Here is a 19417-nt window from a genome sequence, read left to right as displayed (position 1 = left end):
GACACAAAGAACGCACATGGAGCGCACGTGCGGCTCCTGACAGAGACTGTTGGATAAGGTGTTTGTGGGCGGAGCCTCGCGCGTCAGAGGGTCTGTGTTGTTGTTTTGTTCTTTGTGCACAAACAGGTGAAGGTTGACGGTCTGTTACGTGACGCCGCGCCCGTCTCTGTGACAGCTGCTACGCCCCGAGGACACTGCACGCGCTTTGCTGTCAGAGGGGGCGGGGGGCTCTATACAAGCTGCCGAACTCCGGACCCGCCCGCAGCTCACAGGCCACCTAGCTGCCGGGCACCCATGTCCCGCTCACCCCCTCAGATCCACGCCGGCGGAGAGCCCACGGAGAACGGAATGAAGCAGGAGGAGGAGGAGGGGGCGGATGAGGAAGACCTGGACGACGAGCTGGACGCGTCTCAGCTGGAGAGGTTCATTCGGGACCGGAGGAGAGCCAAGTCCCTGCCGGCGTACCCGGCGCTGCTGAACGGACCGCACGGAGCGGAGGAGGGCAGGAAGCGCGTGAAGTTCGCGGACTCCCTGGGGCTGAGCCTGGCCCGAGTGAAGCACTTCAACTCCCTGGAAGAGCCGCAGATCCCCAGCAAGGTCCTGTCCCGGCACAGGAGCTTCCCCCTGGAGCAGCAGGACCTCCTGAGCAGCCTGTGCCACAGCTTCGCCGCCGGCCTGCGCACCGACCTCCCGGAGCTCCGGGACACGGAGCGGAGAGTCCGGCGGCACCGGGTCTGCCTAGAGAGGCTCGCCGCCACGCAGCTGGACGTGCGGGGGCACGTGCGGGTCTTGAGCGGCTGCGCCGGCAAGGAGGTCGGAGTGAGGTACACCTTCAACGACTGGCTGTCCCACGTGGACGCGCAAGCGGTGCCCGTGGCTGCGAACGAGCCGGGTTTGGTGGGGGAGCGCTTCGCCTTCACCGTGTACACCCCGCCCCTCGCAGACCCCGGCTCCGCCGTGCACCTCGCCGTTTACCTGAAGTGCGAGGAGGGGGAGTTCTGGGACAACAACGAGGGGCAGAACTACACCGTCAGGTACCGCTGCGTGCCCGGCCACGCGCCCTTTGTCAGCGCCGCCTTCCACGCCACCTGAGCCGTGCATACACCTCGCCATCTCTGCGTAAAACCTCTCCATCTCTGCGTAAAACCTCTCCACCCCTGCGTAAACCAGCTGCTGTGCACCTGTCTCTCTCTGTCCCGTGCTCAGATCAGTGAAGCTGAGTTAGTCTCAGGCTGCAGGCCCAGCACGCCTCACCTCTGTTTCCTTGATTTTAAACCTTTAGTGCCTTTTTTTAAACCGACCTCTGACACTGAGCCTTTGATGTGTTTAGAGGGCCGCAGCACAACTCAGAGACAGTTCCAGATGTTTCTCTCAGAGGACGCTTTAAACTGCTGACAGTTTTTACAGGTAACCCAACTATCCGCTCTTGGACTCCCGCTCTTGATTTGAAGAATAGATGGATTAACTGCTGAGTACATTTTCTGTCACGCTTGGGCTTGGTGTGACGTCACAGAGTAATGAAACTGTTTAATTTTTGTGACCTGATTAAAAATGAAGCTGCTCGTGTTCAGGATGTCCAGTTTTGTGTTTTTACTCGATGTGTCCCTTGAAACAAATAAAAGTGACGCTGGAAGCCGGAAGTCTTTCTGTTTTTCTTCAGTGTGCAGATTCATCCTGATTTATTTCAGCAGGACTTTTGTGCTTTGGTTGCATTTAGAGTTTCTTTCATACATAAATGTTTCATCGTGCTTTATTTGGACCCAACAACCTTTGTTGAGGCCGTTATTTCTGTTTCCATGTGTGTTAGTTTTGTGTTGTGTGTGTTTGTGTGCAGATCGTCCACAGAGAAGCTTCTCCATCAGCTGCAGGAGGCGGTTCAGACTCTCAAACGCGCCGTCTGTCTGAGCTCTGCTGCAGCCTCTGAGCGCGCTCACATTAAAGTGGGCGTTGCCTGCATCATTTCAGTCTTCTTCTACACAGATTGGACCAATCAAGAGCCGCCTGCTTCAGTCAGGGTCATCATCAGAGCAGATCAGTTTGAGGCTCTGAGCAGAGGTTGAAGGTTCAAATCCAGCTTTCAGCTTCTTGTTTCTAGAAAGTGAGTTTGTAATGGTTCCCACCACTGCCACAGTGGGACCTCCACACTGCTGTGGACACAGGCGAGCGGCTCAGCAGGTTTGGAGAAGGGTCACAGCTGTGAGGGTCTCAGGTTCAAGTTCAGCTTAAGTAAACTCCCCCTTATCTGTTGGTTTGGATTCAGAGTTTCACTGAGTCATTTTTCTGTGTTTGAGCTCAAACACGCAGCGATGTCAGTGAGTCCGAGTCTCAGCTGCAGCCATGTTTCACACTTCAGAGTCAGATCAGCTCTTCATTAGTGCGCGACAGTGTTTGTGTCTTTGTCCCGTCAGAGCAGGTCGGCGTGTGAGCGGCTCAGCTGGGTAACTCTGGGCCTCCTCTCAGAGGTTCAGGGTTCAGATCCCACTTGAAGCTGGTGTTTGGCTTCAGTTCCTCCTACAACCAGATGTTCTCCGTGACGGAGCTGCAGGTCTGGGCTTCAGTTCCTCGTGTCACAGATCAGTGGCGTGGTCAGACTGCAGGGTTAATGTTTGGGTCTGCAGTTTCCTTTTTCCATGAAATGATTCCAGTTTGCTCCCGTTTACAGTCCAGCTGCAGGATTTTGGAGCGGCTCGTTTTTATGGCAAAAAGTTTGATTGTTTATAATGAATGCAGTCAGTTTTTAATTTCATTTATCAAATACTTTTCCAACATATATCTAGAGGATAACTGTGTGATTAGTGCATTTTAACCTGAAGCATCAGCCTCTGCCAGAGCAGCGGGTCTTGAAATGAACATAAATCCGAGCACCATCTGCAGACTCAGGTTCAAACTTCTCCTGATATTTTTGTGTTTGTGCTACAGCCTGTGAGATTCACTCAGTCCAGCATGAAAATTACATGAAAACAACATTTTCTATATTTTAGTGTTAAAGGTTTTCTGCATGCTTTATTTTGCAGTAAAGTGAAATTCAAACAAATAACATTCTGATAATCTTCTGCCGTAACAGGACGTCTTTACTGTCTTTATATTTGAACTGGTCAGTACTCAGATACTTACACAGGCCTGAGTTCACATAGTTAAACAATGATCAATGATTTTGATGTGTGAGACAAAAATCCTGAAAACAGGTTGATGGACTGAGACATATATAGATCCATAGTTATAAACTTCTCGGTATATAAACACGGCGGTCGAGCAGCAGACCCACGCTGACAGAATGACTCAGCAGCGTTTCCACACTCCTGACCTCGACCCCGTAAACTTATCATGGAGCTCGCTGAAGGTTGAAGTCTGCCAGAGGAGAGAAACTCTTTATTCGATAAGTTCAAATAGGAGTTTTTCTCCTCTCTCCGCTGCCTGAAGAGGCCCGATGTCCAGCCAGACTGGAGCTTCGTGCACGTTTCACTAAACATCAGCACGCTGGAAAATTTTTACTCAGCATGCATCATTTTCATTATCACTGTTACAGGCTGGAACCTGGAGATTTAAAATCAGATATTAAAATACGCCATTGATGGAGAGCACTTCAGATATCAGAGGAAGGTCCAAGAACAAATTCAGAGGTGGCTCTAGACTTTTTCACCGCTCTGATGAGAACACAGCAACGCTGCACAAACATGCAGCGTCTGATGCTCGCCGTGGCCTCGAGGGTCAAAGTCCAGAGGTCCTCCCGAACTGCTGCTGTTGACCAACCTGAGCACATCTGTTTGGTCTGTCAACACGGACAGAGGCGCCCAGCGATGGAGGAAGGTTTCAGTCGAAGCTGGATCATCACATAATCTGCTGCCAGAGTCCACTGGAAAATCTGCGAATTTAAGGGACACTACAGTACCCATGAGCCTCTGCTGCAGGCTGTGGACACGAGGCTTCAACTTTAAACTCAAACGTTACCTTTACAACTTTTTTGGCATCCAAAATATTTCAAGTCCTGCTTCTTTCAGTTAGGACAGCTGGCCAAGGCAAAGCCAGACCTCCCAGCTAACGTCTACGAACGTGTCATTCACCTTTTCCTTACCTGCAGATTGCACTGCTGCAATTCATTGTACTTTGGTCTCGACCAGGCCTCCATTCATCGTCTTCAGATGGTCCAAAATGCAGCTGCTCGCCTGCTAACTGGTACCAAACAGAGAGAGCATATAACCCCAGTGTTAGCTTCTCTGTCTCCTACAGGATCCAATTTAAACTCTTACTTTTTGTTTTTAAGTCACTTAACGCCCGAGCTCTTCTTACCTGTCTGAGCTCCTCTCTGTTCGTGCTCCAGGAAAAACCACGAGGTCCAGCTCAAAATGAACGCTGTCCATCCCACGGACTGATCTCAAATCTCGTGGTGATAGAGCCTTCTGTGTGGCAGGGCCCAGACTTTGGAATAGTCTCCCCTTAAATATTAGATCTGCACAAACACTTGATCAATTTAAATCACTACTAAAGAGACATTTTTATGCCCTGGCTTTTAACACACTATGACCCAAACATTTTGGTCTTATTTTAATAGTCTTAGTTATTGTTTTAATTCTTTTCTTGTCCTATCACTGTTTTATATTGTTATTATTGTTTTACATTGTTTCCTTTTAATCGCATTTTAATACTGTTAAGCACTTTGAGCAGCATCGTCCGTCTGGAAATGTGCTATAGAAATAAATGTGACCTTGACGCCCCTAATAATGCTAACGTTACGCCTTAATGATCACTAGTGACCAAAACAGTTTTTTATCAGGATGTAAACGTGTATATTTTAACCTGGGAGTCTGTGGGGCTGACCCACTGCTGGAGCCTCTAGTGGTCATTAGAGGAAGTGCAGTTGATGCTGCTTCCTCTTTCAGCCTGAGAGGTGATTGGTTGGCTAATCATGGCTGCTTTTTTGTGAGTATGTGAATCCTGAGCTTGAGGTGGAGGATGACAGAGGTGGTGCTGGGCTCTGATGTGTATATTTTGGCTGAACGTGCTGTGAGTCTAAGGTCCTGTGTGTGGAAGCAGCTCGTACACGTGGCGTCTCTGCAGAACCGCCGCGGAGCGTCCTGTGCTCGTCTGATGAAACGGCGGCCGCAGATTGAGCAACGTGATCTCTCACACCGCGTTTCTGTGGAACTGGGTCACTCTTAAACCAACAAGGCTCTATTATTAGCAGCGCTCCACCTCCTCCTCCCACTGACCACGCTTCAGCTCACAGCTGGACTCAGGTGTGTTCAAACACATGCTCATTGGCCGGTTTCAGCTGGATTCACAGGGGTCGAGTTCAGCCGCCATGATGTCACCTGTCAGAAGTGCGAGCCCTCAGCTTCATGTTCAGACAGCAGGACGGACGCTCTGACCAATCACGTCCCAGAGCTCAGACTCCAGCGGTGTGTTAGCATCATTAACCTCGCAGCAGCTGAAGAGGTGCGATGGTGCAGAGGTTAGCACCATCACCTCCCAGCAGGTGGAGGCCTCTCTGTGTGGAGCATGTTCTCCCTGAGCTCCACAGCTCCCTGCTGCAGCCTGCAGACATGCAGGACGACCTGTCCAGGTGTACCGCCTCTCACCTGTGACAGCTGGCATAGAACCAGCAACCTGCTGAGCGCTGCGTCAGTGCACACAGTGATTCAGACTCAAACACTCGAACACTTCATTCATCTTTATTTCATCTGGAAGCTTTTAAACTGAAAATCTGCTCCAACTCAGATTAAAGTGAATTTATTTACGAATGTTTCAGTTTCTCAGTGAACGCATCATCGCTGACCCGTGACTCATCAAACGTTCTGATTGGTGTGTCCCACAAAACAAAACTCAAGCACTAAACTCCACCTCTACCCTCCTACATCTCCCATAATGCATCTCCCCCTCTCCCACCCGTTCACAGTGACATTAAAGAGTTTAAATGAGGAGCTGCTGGGCGTTCTTGCTTTTGGAGGTCGGGGCAGTGATCTGCTCGCTGATGTCAATTCTGTCTGACTCCGCCTCCTGTTAATCGACCACAGTCTTCTGGGCCCCGTACATCTTCCCTATGGAGACCTGCGCAGACACAAACATCAAAGGATTTTAACTTGTTAATGTTTATTAACCTCATCTGAATCATCGACGCAGACGTGGAAATATCGCTCCCCTCAGGGTCAGGCTGTGTGTGTGTGTGTGTGTCATGCCCAGAGAGCCTCATTGCTGTGTTATGTCAACAGTGCTGAGCTGAACTCTGTTGTCAAATAGAAGAGCCAATTATAGTAGAGTGTGGACAGCTGGACTGTCTGTACAAATGCAGCGTGTGTGTGTGTGTGTGTGCGTGTGTTGGAGCCACAGTTCATGATTGATTTTGTGTTTATCTGTGCTGAAGCACGGCGGAGCGGCACAGCGTGGCCCAGAACACTCGGACGTTCTCGCTGCCTCCGCCTGAACGCTGAGTTCACTGGACGCTCGAGGACAGAGCAGCAGATCCTGAACGACAGCTGGACCGTAGTGAGGCTGAGTGCAGAACGGGCTGAACGTTGTAACGGTTTGCATTGGATCAGCGCCGTGACCTCTCGCAGTTACCGAGCTCACACGCACTCCCTCTGCACTAAAGAGCGAGTGCAGCGAAGGAAAGACGGGCTGTAGATTTATGAAACTCACAAAAATATTTCTCTGATTCACTTTGTTTTTATAACTGTTAGAATCACTCAAACTTTATTCCACGTTATTCTTTCTTTCAGGGTTTTTATTCTTCAAGTCATTTCTTCATTTACATGGTTTTATTTTATTTAGTTTATATTTTATAAATGATTTATTTATAGATTAATTATATAATCTATAATACTGATCACTTAAGATTTTAATTAAAACGGATGTGAAACTTTGATGTTTCACCTTTTGACTGACTTTAAATTGATTATCAGGACATGTTGTTGTGTCTGCCATCTGTGAAGGTGCTGCTGACTGATTAATTGATTGATTACCTGATTAAAGAGCTCATGGATCGTTGTCTCATGTTTAAAGCTTACAGGATTAACGACGTTCCCGTGATGGGATCGTTTATGTGTGTGGTTATTTCTCTGCAGCACCACCAGGGGGCACAATCACTCCACAGACAACTGTCCCCTGCACCTCCCTCCAGCTCATCTATTAGCCCCCCCCCCTCCCCCCGCAAACACCACAAATAAAAAAAACCCTCTCTTTTACTTTCTCTCCATCAGAGGAGCCCCTCGCTCGCCCGGTCAGAGTGTGTGAGGTCCTGATTGGCTGAAGCGTGGTGTAGGAGGGAGGGAGGGTGGTGTGGTGGTGGTGGTGAGGCGAGATGAGGCGGGAGGCTCTGTGAGCCAATCGGCTGCGAGGAGGCTTGGCTCTCATGTAAATTGTTGCGGCTGAGCTCGAACAAAGGGACGGCCTTGCTCGCTCTCGTCGTGTCTGAGCCGCTCGCTCTCCTGCGTTTCACATCTGCTCACATCCGTCTCTCTGCTCCAGCTGCCATCACTTCATGAATAATAGAAGGAGAGCAGCTCCAAATAAACACCAGTAAACCCAGTAATGCTTCACCGTTGTCTCCCAGTTCAAACCGCAGGGTTCATGAAAGCAGAGCATGCTGGGAAATTCAGGCTCCGAGTCAAACAGGTTCACGGTGAGTTCAGAGGCTGCTGGTGAGGGAAAGGCCATCAGGCCACACCTCCACTGATCTTAACCTCACATCAGAAATGACATTTATGGCTGATTGCCACTTTATTAGGAACACTACAGTAACTCTGGGTCTCGACTTTTCAACATTTCAGAGATCAGAGTTACATACTAACGTTAATCTGCTGTTAACTAACGTTAATCTGCTGTTAACCAACGTTAATCTGCTGTTAACCAACGCTAATCTGCTGTTAACTAACGTTAATCTGTTGTTAACCAACGTTAATCTGCTGTTAACTAACGTTAATCTGTTGTTAACCAACGCTAATCTGCTGTTAACCAACGCTAATCTGTTGTTAACTAACGTTAATCTGCTGTTAACTAACGTTAATCTGTTGTTAACCAACGCTAATCTGCTGTTAACCAACGCTAATCTGCTGTTAACTAACGTTAATCTGCTGTTAACCAACGCTAATCTGTTGTTAACTAACGTTAATCTGTTGTTAACCAACGTTAATCTGCTGTTAACTAACGTTAATCTGTTGTTAACCAACGCTAATCTGCTGTTAACCAACGCTAATCTGTTGTTAACTAACGTTAATCTGCTGTTAACCAACGTTAATCTGCTGTTAACTAACGCTAATCTGCTGTTAACCAACGTTAATCTGTTGTTAACTAACGCTAATCTGCTGTTAACCAACGCTAATCTGCTGTTAACCAACGCTAATCTGCTGTTAACCAACGCTAATCTGCTGTTAACCGTCATCCTAAAATGTTACGACACGATGTGTCGCGGCGCTCTGTCTGTAACAGGAAGTGTTTCACGAGCAGAACAACATTTCAGCTTCTGCGTGAAACTAAACTGTTCAGAGAAATGTAACTACACATCACATCGATGCAGACCACAGCGACTGTGATTGGCCTGTTCAGACCCATCATCTCCTCCAATCCCAACGTTCTCTGGGAGGTTGATGGTTCGATCTGTTGCTGCTCCAGGTTACAGTATCCTCGGCCTGACAGCGAACCCTGAGATGTATTTAATATATTTCCTAAGGACATGAAAGTGTTTACCGTTGTCAGACACTGATGTAAGGGTCCCGGTGTAATCAGGACCGCTCACACCTGCCTCAGTGGAAGGCCGCCCCTCCCTGAGCTCGGTTCTATTGGAGGTCTACTCCTGTTAACGAGGCTCGTCTGATCATCGGGGTTCTGTCTCTGATGCTTCAGGGTCTTTGTCTCACTGTGAAGCACCACATTTAAATAAAACTGAACTCAAGTTTTCATTATCATTCATTTAGAAAGATATGAGGATTCTGTAAAACATATGCAGCGAGGCTTGGCACGCCGAAGCCTCCTGAGAGCTCTCTCCTACATAAAGACAATCACAGTGATGAGAGTTATAATGGGAAGCTAAACTTAGCCTTCCTCATATACCTTCAAATCCATCGGCTCAGCTTCAAACCCGCTCACACAGAACAAGTGGGAGCCGTATGGAAACCATGAGCACGCACTCCTCTCTCCCTGCTGAGTCGTGACTGGCTGACCTTCAGTCCCACTCCCACCAGGCAGGAGGTGTAAGATTAACATCACACTGCTGCACTCGATCCAGCTCGCACGGCAGACTGAGGAGGACTGAATGAAGAGCCTCCGTATGCCAAGTCTGAAATATCACAGCTGCTGCTCTGACAGCGTCTCTGCAATCCAGACATGTGCTCTAAACTTAATCGAGCCTCGTCAAGTCAAATGGAACCACATCCATATTCATAACGGTCTATGAAAGGTGCAGTTAACCATCAAAGCTGCACACAGGGACAAATGTGCAACAAATCTCTCTCATTCGTATTCAACGAAAAAGGCTCAGAGTGAGAAATCTCAAACGCACCGACAAACATCATTCAGTAAAACTAAATAAAATATACGTTGTTCTGAAACAACGAGCTAAACACAAACATGAATACATGTTTGTGTCTATGATGTTAATCTTTAAAGAGCTGACATGTTTCAGAGCCCAGGAGCTCCTGTCATCATGTAACAATCAGCGAAGGCGACAATCAGCGAAGGCCCTGCTACAAAACTGTTAGACTGTCAAAATGAGACAAGTAAGATGAACCCAAAACCCATCTTATCCTAACAAAACAAATAACTAACAAAACAAAAAACCCAAGAAAAGTCTTTGAAACCTAAACCAAACCGAGAGCTTTTCAGAGTCTCAAATTAACCGAAAACTCTTCAGAGTCTCAAATTAACCGAAAACTCTTCAGGGTCTAAAATTAACCGAAAACTCTTCAGTCTCAAATTAACCGAGAACTCTTCACAGTCTCAAATTAACCGAGAACTCTTCAGAGTCTCAAATTAACCGAAAACTCTTCAGAGTCTCAAATTAACAGAGAGCTCTTCAGAGTCTCAAATTAACAGAGAGCTCTTCAGAGTCTCAAATTAACAGAGAGCTCTTCAGAGTCTCAAATTAACAGAGAGCTCTTCAGAGTCTCAAATTAACCGAGAACTCTTCAGAGTCTCAAATTAACAGAGAGCTCTTCAGAGTCTCAAATTAACAGAGAGCTCTTCAGAGTCTCAAATTAACAGAGAACTCTTCAGAGTCTCAAATTAACAGAGAACTCTTCAGAGTCTCAAATTAACAGAGAACTCTTCAGAGTCTCAAATTAACAGAGAACTCTTCAGAGTCTCAAATTAACTGAAAACTCTTCAGTCTCAAATTAACTGAGAACTCTTCAGAGTCTCAAATTAACCGAGAACTCTTCAGAGTCTCAAATTAACCGAGAACTCTTCAGAGTCTCAAATTAACCGAGAACTCTTCGGGGTCTAAACCAAACCGAGAACTCTTCAGAGTCTGAACCTAGCAGAGAAGTCTTGCAGGTTGCTGTTTTAAAGTTGGCATCTAGTATAAACCTGGCATTACTTTCAATCTGCTGGTTGCAAAACTAACAAAGGTACTTCGGGCTAATCTGTTGGTGTCTATGTGGTCGCTGTAGCAGGTAGATGTGCATATTGGCTTTTACAGGAGTTTTATACCGAATGCCCTTCGTGACACAAACTATAGAGGGGATTTGTGTCCTTGCCTTGAATTGAACGAGCTTGCTCAGCGAATGTGTAATCCACCACACTACAGAGCCATGTGCTGGTTGCAAAACTAACACCGAGATAAAAAAAAAAAAATCTGTTTGATTTATGAAGGTTAAAGCCAATAAACGTCAAACAACCTGTGGTTTTATCCTAAAATATACAATAAACAGCCATGAGAAGCCTGCAGTTAATCCACCATTCATAAACATTATACCTTTTTCTACAGAAAATGATTTTCATTTAGGAGGCTGTTGTTTGGGGTGATATTAAACAGCAGACAGATGGTGTGTGAGGCACATCCAAAAACTCCTTTACTGGGATCAACACTGAAAACAGAACCGAGTCTTCCTCATGTTTGCTGTTTAACTTTATAGTTCGGTTACCAAAAATCGACTTCTCAATCAATCGTGATTTCAGACACGGGATCTCGACAGCAAAGGAGAGTATGTGTGGTTTCCTTCTGCCTTTACAGACGCCAGCTGCCGTCCTAACATGGTAAGTGGGCGGGGCATGTTTGCATTAACAACACCCAAAAATAATTTGGGATGTTGTACTATGCTGTATCCCTGGATGGTGGGCGGATGGTGAAACTGTGGAAATAGCTGCTAATCTCGGTGAAAATCCTCCACAGTGGTGTGCGGTTAAAAAAAAGAAATGCTGCCCTGAACAGCAGGAGACGGCAAAAATCGAAGTTAAAGAGCCGCTGAAAGTGGGAGGAAAGAGATGAAGCGACGGAGGGAAACCTGGAGGTGGCCAGCAGAGCAGCTCAGACACAGAAAATGAGGTTTTCTCCTGTGAGGGAGAGAAAACAGGGGAAGAAAGATGAAAAGACAGAGGGCCTCGGACGTCACGACGCTGTCAAACTGAAATTCACGGAGGCTTCCGAGTGCCGGAGAGGAAGAGATGGAGAGCGAGGGAAGCCGGAGGATGAGAGGTGTTCAGGTAGATAATAAACTGAGCATAAGGAGCGCTCCATGCTGTTTCAGACTTTCCATTTGTCAGGAGATGAGAGCAGAGCAGCAGGCAGCAAAAACACATTTAACTCTCTGAACACCAGCGCCTCGGATAAACATTTAGTCCTGAAGGTCACGCTGCAGGAGGAAAGAAAACAGAGCCACGACCAAACCACCAATCTCCCCGATCAGGCTGCTGCAGTCTCTGCTAAAGCTCATCCAAGTTTCCCAGAGGTTATTTTTAGTGTTCATTTTATCACATGCACAGTTTTAGCCTAAGAAAGTAACCAATGGACCACAGCAGGGACACTGCTGATGACACTAACCAATGTCTGGATATGTAGTCCTGGTGCCCTTTGACCTCAAAGACCACAGACTTTATATCAAACATGGATGAAGCCACAGCGAACCACCTGCACTTTCAAACCTCACCAGCAGGTGAGGAAAAGGTGCAGAGCAAGTTATCAGCTAACAGCTTGATTGGTAAGCTGAATAAACTCCTCTTTAAAGATGATGTCTCCACTGTGTCTCTTCTTGGTACAGCGTGACTGAAACACCAAGCCCAGGAGGCGTCATGGAGGCATCTTATCTTCACTCGAACCACCTTTAGTCTGAATGGCCGAGGTCCTCACCCTGTCTGTAAAGGAGACCCCAGGAACCCTGAGGGGCGAGGCTTTCTCCCCTGATCTGACTGCGGTTGTAGGCGAGACGGCCTGTCAGATAATCTCCCAAAGTCTGTGGGGACTGATCCACTTCTGTGCTCACTGGAGGTTCCAGCTTGGTTTGAATACACACAGTGGTTTTTCCCTTTAATTACTGTCTTTTGTTTTAAGCTGTTCATCCAGGGTCATGTGATTACTGAACCTCCCTCGCAGTCCTTTATGCAACCACAGCCTGACGGAGATCACCACATTTCCATCCTGACGGACTGCAGACAAAGTTCGGTTGAGCGAGTTCATCTTCTACTTTCAAATGTCAGATGATGTAAAGAAATATAAGCACTTCGCCGCTATTTACACGCGCCGATATTCAAAACACGCACACACAAATATCTGCGTGGCAGGCGAGTTTCTTTCTGGCCGCACGGTTGCCACAGAAACAAAGACGTTAGGGTTCATTACTGTGTGAAATCTTTTGCATCAGATGATGTAAACTTCAGGTGCATCATGTGCGGAGAGGTGAAGCCACTCCGTCACCGCTTCCACACGACACGCCGAAGACGAAGGCGTTTAGATCAGACGAGCAAAGACTGAAAGAAAGAAGAAGGAGCTCGAGACAATTAACGGGAGGGTCTTCCATCAAGTTCAAACTTTCATCTGCTTTCATTCCTCCCTCTCTGTGGCGCGCTCTCTCTCTCGCTGGGCTCTTCCAGGAGGTTTATCAGTTTACATAAACTTCATCGCCTGAAGCTCAGAACCAAAACACATACAGTTTACTCTGTTCAGCACTTTCCTTTTAAAACCTGTTATTTCTCCAGAGGCTGAGCTGGCCGGTTCCTCAGTGCACGTTAGAAACATGCAGATTATCCGTGTGGCAGCTTTAAGCAGACTGCATGCAGACTGGGGCCGCACCATTAACACCAATTTAATCTTGATTGGGATTTTGGATTCGCGCATTTCCCACTCCACCAACAGAATGCAAAAGCAAATGAAGCGCTAACTAAATCAGGGCCTGACCACACGGCTGCACGAGCCAATCACTGCTGTTCCCTGCAGTGTGCAGTGCGAGGTCTCCTGAACAAGAACGACACAAAGACAACAAAACTCAGATGTGTGGAATAGCAGAAGGCGAAGAGCTCGTTCCGGGAGCCGTGCAACATCAACTCAGTCGTCCATAAAACTGAGGCGGCGCATCGGTGTACCCATCCAGCTCACGGACACACCAAAGGCCAAGGATAAGCGTCCAGTAAAGGAAAACTTCCCGGACTAAACGCACGCCATCCCCTCGCTCAGAGGCAAAACCGGCACTGCACACTAAACATGGAGGGGCCAGCAGAGAGACACGCTCGGCCTTCAGTCACGTCCATCCTGCAGGAGGTTGGTTTTATCATTCATCCTTTCTTCTGTTGAGTTCACATCAACAACGAAGAGCAGTTTTACTTTGACACAAAGATGTGATAATCATCCAGCCTTAATTAAGGTTATATATAAAGAAGCACCTGATAAAATAAAGAGAAACATGAGCCGTGAGATCGGACACAGATGTTGAACTGTTGCTGTGACATTTCCTCTGAGAGTCGAACTCACTGTCACAGACCAGTGTCCCCTCTTCGTCTGATTGGCTTTCATCATCAGATATCTGCCTCTGAATGGCTCCTTCGTAACGTCACGCTGTTTAAAAAGTCGGTTTCTTGTCCTGACAGCAGCCGCATCCCGGTCCTGTCCTCAGCCTCCAAAAACCTTCGTGTGAACCTTTGTATCTGTGGGTTTTGGCTGTTGGGAGTTTAGCTTCGACCAGCTGACTGTTGATGGTTTAGAGATGAAGATGGAGGTGTGAGCTGGTCTCGGTTGGGGTTGGTACCAGCTTGTTACGTGTCCGTGTAGACCAGTGTGGACCTGATGTGGATTAAAGCTTGTTTTATTTTTAGAATCTATCCAAAAAAAACCCTGAAAACTTTGAGACGAGCGTCTCACAGCGAAGTCCTGCCGTGGACACTCGAGATGAGGTTTAGTGTTGGCGTTTTAAAGCCTGGGTGATGAGCGAGGGGAAGAAAAGAGCAGTTTCCACTTCTATTACAGCCAGAGGTGTCGCCCCCTGCTGGACATTTTAAACGAGGCGCTCCTTCAGCATCTCTCTCAGGCCTGGACGCTGTGTCCATGTTTTGAGCCGGCAGGAGCTCGGAGGCTCGCTCAACCAAAGCTTTAAATCTCCTGCACGCCGTCTCTGATCACTGCGGGCGGGGCTTCGGCGCCTTGCTCAAGGACACATCAGCATGGTGGGGTAGTGTTTCGAAGGTCGGCGGCTCTGAATCTGAAACAACCTGCAGCTTTGTTTTGTGCCAATCCAGCCAATCACATTCCTCCACTGTGATTCTTCCCTTTAACCCCCGTCGCCCTCATTTGTCCCTCCCTGCCTCCCTTAATTTCCCTTCTGCTGACCAGCTGAGTGTGTGTGAGTGTGTGTGTGAGTGTGTGTGTGTGTGCGCACTGTCAGATCCTCTTGTGTTGTTCCCCGTCTGTTTCAGTCTTTTCTTCTCCATCCTGCCGCCGTAACTTGCTGCTGTGTGCGTGATGCAAGCGACGGCGTGCTGGTGAAACGTCCCGTGTTCGTTTCCCACAGTGCCACAGTCTCCGCGTCCTCGTTAAGCATTCATGAGTGTTTAGGAGCGCCGCAGGCCGTTTTCCCTGAACCCCCCCTCCTTGCTTTAAGTCCTTTTTTATAAAGTTGGGAATAAAAGAAGAAAATTAATTTGTCAGAGGAATGAATCACTTTCTCACCCAAACACTGTGGAGGTGGGGTCCGCCTGCATCGACACAAAAGATCAATTTTAAACTCTTTTGTGCCGTCTGCTCGGGGGCGGATGGATATCCTCGATATCACCTGCGAATGATGTGACATGTCGCGTGTGATCATCACAGGCCGTATGTGCACGTTTACGCCTGCAGGCTTACTGAACCCGCCCACATCACTCACATCAGACGCTGCTTCTTAATGCACACACAGCTACGTCCACTCCGTCTGTGTGGATGTTGCAGCAAATTCACAGTGAGGTCAGATCAGGCCTCGGTCAGCATGTTAAAGGTTAAAGGTCATGGCAGCGTGGCTCAAGTTTGCAGAGCTGCATCTGAACAAAGCAGACGAGACCAAACAGCTCACAGAGCAGTGAGCACGATGATGAGTGGACCATGAGCTCCTCTGTATACCAGCATGTGTGTCCCACAGCTGAAGCTCAGACCAGTCAGCGGGACAGGGATCCGAGCACAGGAGCAGATCTGCAACAGAACGGCTGAAAGAGGAGAGAATGGAGCTGCTGTGCAGAGCTCAGAGAGCTGTGCATGAACCAATGCTGCAAACCTCAACGAGCTGAAGCAACGTAATCTGTCCACAGTGATGACAGAGACTGAGAACATCACTGCTGAAGGAAGCTCTCTGAGCTGCTCGATCACGGGCTGGACTGCAGTGCCTCGCTTTACAGGGCTCTAGAGTGCGACCAATTTGGTCGCAAATGCGCAAATGCAGGTACGCCTAACTTTAAAAAGTTAGGCGTACCTGTACGCCCATGGCAAAAAGTTAGTCTAGAGCCCTGCTTTAACATGGAAGTCTATGGGGACTGACTCACTGCTGGAGCCTCTAGTGGACGATAGAGGAACTGCGGTCATCTTTCAGGTGCAGAAATGCTGCTCGTCATTCTCCCCAAAACACAGAAAAATAATAAAAACGATTTCTAAAACCATCGCCAACTTTACAACCCAATAAAAGTAAAATTAAAGGTGAAATTGGCCAAAATGATGAACTTTGATTCTATTCAATTTGATATTTTATAAGAAATCAAAGAGGCCGAGTGGCTCAGCGATGCTGTGTGAAAACAGGCTGCCATGACGGTACACCCCCAGACACTGACACTGCACCTCTGAAGACACACACACACACAGCTCATCCTGCGGGTTTTGAGCGCCAGACATCTTGAAAACAGACCAATGGGACGTCTTCGTTTACACTTCTCATTTACTGTCACTGTGTGGGTGACCTTGGAAATCCCCTTTACTCTAGGCTCCGCCCACCAGCTTTAACAAACACTGGCATATCATCTTGTTAACTGGCTGTAATAATACAAGAAGCCCCGCCCACTCAGCACATTTGCAACCTATTAGTCGTCACCGTTCAAGATCCGCCATCAAGAAATGACGGAAAGGATAAAGGACGAATTACACGACACGGGATTAAGCAGTGGCGTAAAGGCCTCACACACACACACACACACACACACACAGACACACACAAGCAGGATGTTTCAGTTTGCCTTCACCTTTGTCTCGCTCTCTAATTAGTGCGCACGTGTGTGTGTGTGTCTGTGTGTGTGTGTGTGTGTCTGTGTGTGTGTGGAGTTCCCTCGGTCTGTGCTGCGATCTCCTGTTTCAGTCCGTCACACCCAAACGACACAGAGAGGGAGAGGAGATGAAAGCGGGGGGAGGAGGAGGACGAGGAAGAGGAGCTGGTATTAAATTGCGAGTGTCGTTACGCCTCCATTGTTCCTGCTCCTCCTCCTCTGTTCATCAGATCCAGGGAGGATACAAACGCCTGTTCATTCGTCCGTTTGAGCGACATCTCGACACTTCTGACAGAATCTGGACTGAAACCTAAAAACTTTCACTTATTTGGCCAAAGTCTGATTTCCCAGCAGGAAGCCTCACAGCTTCCAGCACAGCAGCTCGCTAACAAGGCAGGCTCGGGCCGGGCCATTACCCTACACCGATTACTGTAAACACACAATTACATGTATACACGCTGATATCATGAAACCTCATTAATCGCACCTTCTCTGTCCTCCAATCAAAACTGACTCTCAGGCCAAGTTTGAAAAGTTTGATTTATGGAGACAAAGCGAGAGCTGCTGCTTTGTTTACATCAGACTAACCCGCTAACAAAGAAACCGGCAGCAGCACATCAAAGAGGCTGTGAGATTAAATTCATGTTTTTTTGAATGGAGTCTGGTGGAGAATAACAGATTCACGTCCCTGCCAGAAAACAGTCCAGTTATCCTGTTATGATTATGTCAGGTGTGTCTGGCAGGTCAGCCTGGGGGCGTGGCCTGTAGTTAACACCCACAGGTAAAACCCCACTTCAAACAAGCAGAATTATATCCTGAAAGATTTACACGGAAACAAAACCGTGATCACGTTTTGGTGCTCAAAGGATTAAAGTTAGCATTATTAGGGGCGTGGCCTCTGTGACTGACAGGTGGATGGTGACACAGGTGGTTGTAGCTGCTAGCTGTCTGCTAGCTTCACCTGAACTGGACCTCTGGACGTGTTTGTGCTGTAGGAGCCTTTTTAATGACATCACGTGACCAATAACATGGCTGCTGTGAGGTCACTGTAGTAACAGACTGTCCAAGGAGGCGGAGCTAAAATGCAGGCTCTAGTGCGAGGAACCAATAGCATGCTGTAAAAACTTTTTTTTTAGTTTAATTAAGTGTTAAAGACATTCTTGTTTATCAAACTTGCAGAAACTGCATGAAAAAATGCTGTTCAATAAGAAAACAGAGTGTTTGTTGTAATTGCACATGTGGACCAATCATGTTTAAGCGTGCAGTCAACCTCCCAGAAACCTGTGTCTGTGTCCATCATCAGCACCGCGGCTGTGATGTTCACACACGGGGAACAACAGCCGATCATTAGAGTGTCAGCGGGCTCGGCTTCTGTCATTAACTGCTGCAGAGGGCGCGCGCGCACACACACACACACACACACACACAGATCGATGTGCTGGGTGGAAAGCTGCTGAAGAGGAGACAAATGAAGGAAACACTCGAGAAACAAAAGTGACGAGTCTCAATAAGCAGACGAGGCGAGTCCTCCAGCGAGAGGTTATGAAACGACAGAGCACTTCAGACCAACGCCGGAGAGGCCGAGCACGGCCTCGCGAGCAAACCTCCACCGGCAGCCACAGCACCGAGTCACAGGGCCGTGTTTTTAGGGTTTAATTGTCCCAAACGTCAGCGGGATCCTGGAGAGAGCAGGATTTCTTACACCTGGAGAAAACAAACAAAGTTTTATCACAATAAAAGCCTCCTGCTGAGCAGAGATTTAATGTGAAGCAGCACCAGCAGGAAGAAATGTAGGTTTGCATCAGTTTACACCGGCTGACATCACAAACCACCAAACTGAAGCCCGAGTGTGTGAAAGAATGAGCTCGTGTTTGAGTTAAACCTGCACCTAAACACCTCGTTTAAAGACGACCCGTTGACCCTGTGCAGGTCTGCCACAGCTCATCCTTTCCTCTTCTTCACAGTCACAACATTAAAGATATTAATTGTAAATTAAAGTGTTTAAAAAGAGTCAAACAATGAAATCTATCAACAGAAAGTGAGGAAAAAAAGCTTTGTTCAGACATGAGCGAACACATAACCTCGTTCTTACAGCTGCATCACAATTATTATTATTACTATTATTATTACTACTACTACTACTACTACTATTATTATTATACACCATTATTATTATTATTATTATTACTACTATTATTATTACTATTATTATTATATTACTATTATTATTATTATTATTATTATCATTATTATTATTATCATTGATATTACTATCATTGTTATTATTATTACTATTATTATTACTATACACCATTATTATTATTATTATTATTATTATTATTATTATTCACCATTATTATTATCATCATCATCACTATTACTATTATTATCATCATCATCATCATCATCACTATTAGTATTATTATCATCATCATCATCATCATCACTATTAGTATTATTATCATCATCATCATCATCATCATTACTATTATTATCATTGTTATTATTATTACTATTATTATTATCATCATCATCATCATCACTATTAGTATTATTATCATCATCATCATCATCATTACTATTATTATCATTATTATTATTATTACTACTACTACTATCATTGTTATTATTACTATTACTGTTATTATTACTATTATTATTATTACTACTATTACTATTATTACTATTACTATTATTACTATTACTATTATTACTATTACTATTACTATTATTATTATTATTATTATTATTACTACTACTATTATTACTATTACTATTATACACCATT

At 46.5% G+C, this 19417-nt stretch overlaps 2 protein-coding genes across 2 annotated transcripts in view; one reads left to right on the top strand and one right to left on the bottom strand.

Annotated features, from left to right (window-relative positions):
- Positions 1–145: 145 nt before the first annotated feature.
- Positions 146–1570, top strand: ppp1r3g (protein phosphatase 1 regulatory subunit 3G). The gene has a single exon (XM_084940334.1). The coding sequence runs from the start codon at positions 295–297 to the stop codon at positions 1090–1092; it is 798 nt and encodes a 265-aa protein (XP_084796460.1). The 5' UTR covers positions 146–294; the 3' UTR covers positions 1093–1570.
- A 4083-nt stretch (positions 1571–5653) lies between these two features.
- Positions 5654–19417, bottom strand: part of lyrm4b (LYR motif containing 4) — a 45131-nt gene continuing 31367 nt past the window's right edge. The window contains exon 3 of the mRNA XM_084940350.1: positions 5654–6045. Within this exon, the coding sequence (XP_084796476.1) occupies positions 5998–6045 (48 nt within the window). The 3' untranslated portion in view covers positions 5654–5997. The remainder of the gene's footprint in view (positions 6046–19417) is intronic.

Source organism: Perissodus microlepis, chromosome 9, assembly GCF_051167445.1.
Source record: "Perissodus microlepis isolate ML-2025 ecotype Zambia chromosome 9, ASM5116744v1, whole genome shotgun sequence".
Classification (NCBI taxonomy): Eukaryota; Metazoa; Chordata; class Actinopteri; order Cichliformes; family Cichlidae; genus Perissodus; species Perissodus microlepis.
This window is presented reverse-complemented; position numbering and strand designations above follow the sequence as displayed.

Bases quoted from the DNA above. Each gene is read 5' to 3' on its own strand.
- ppp1r3g (XM_084940334.1), top strand. From the start codon at position 295: ATGTCCCGCTCACCCCCTCAGATCCACGCCGGCGGAGAGCCCACGGAG.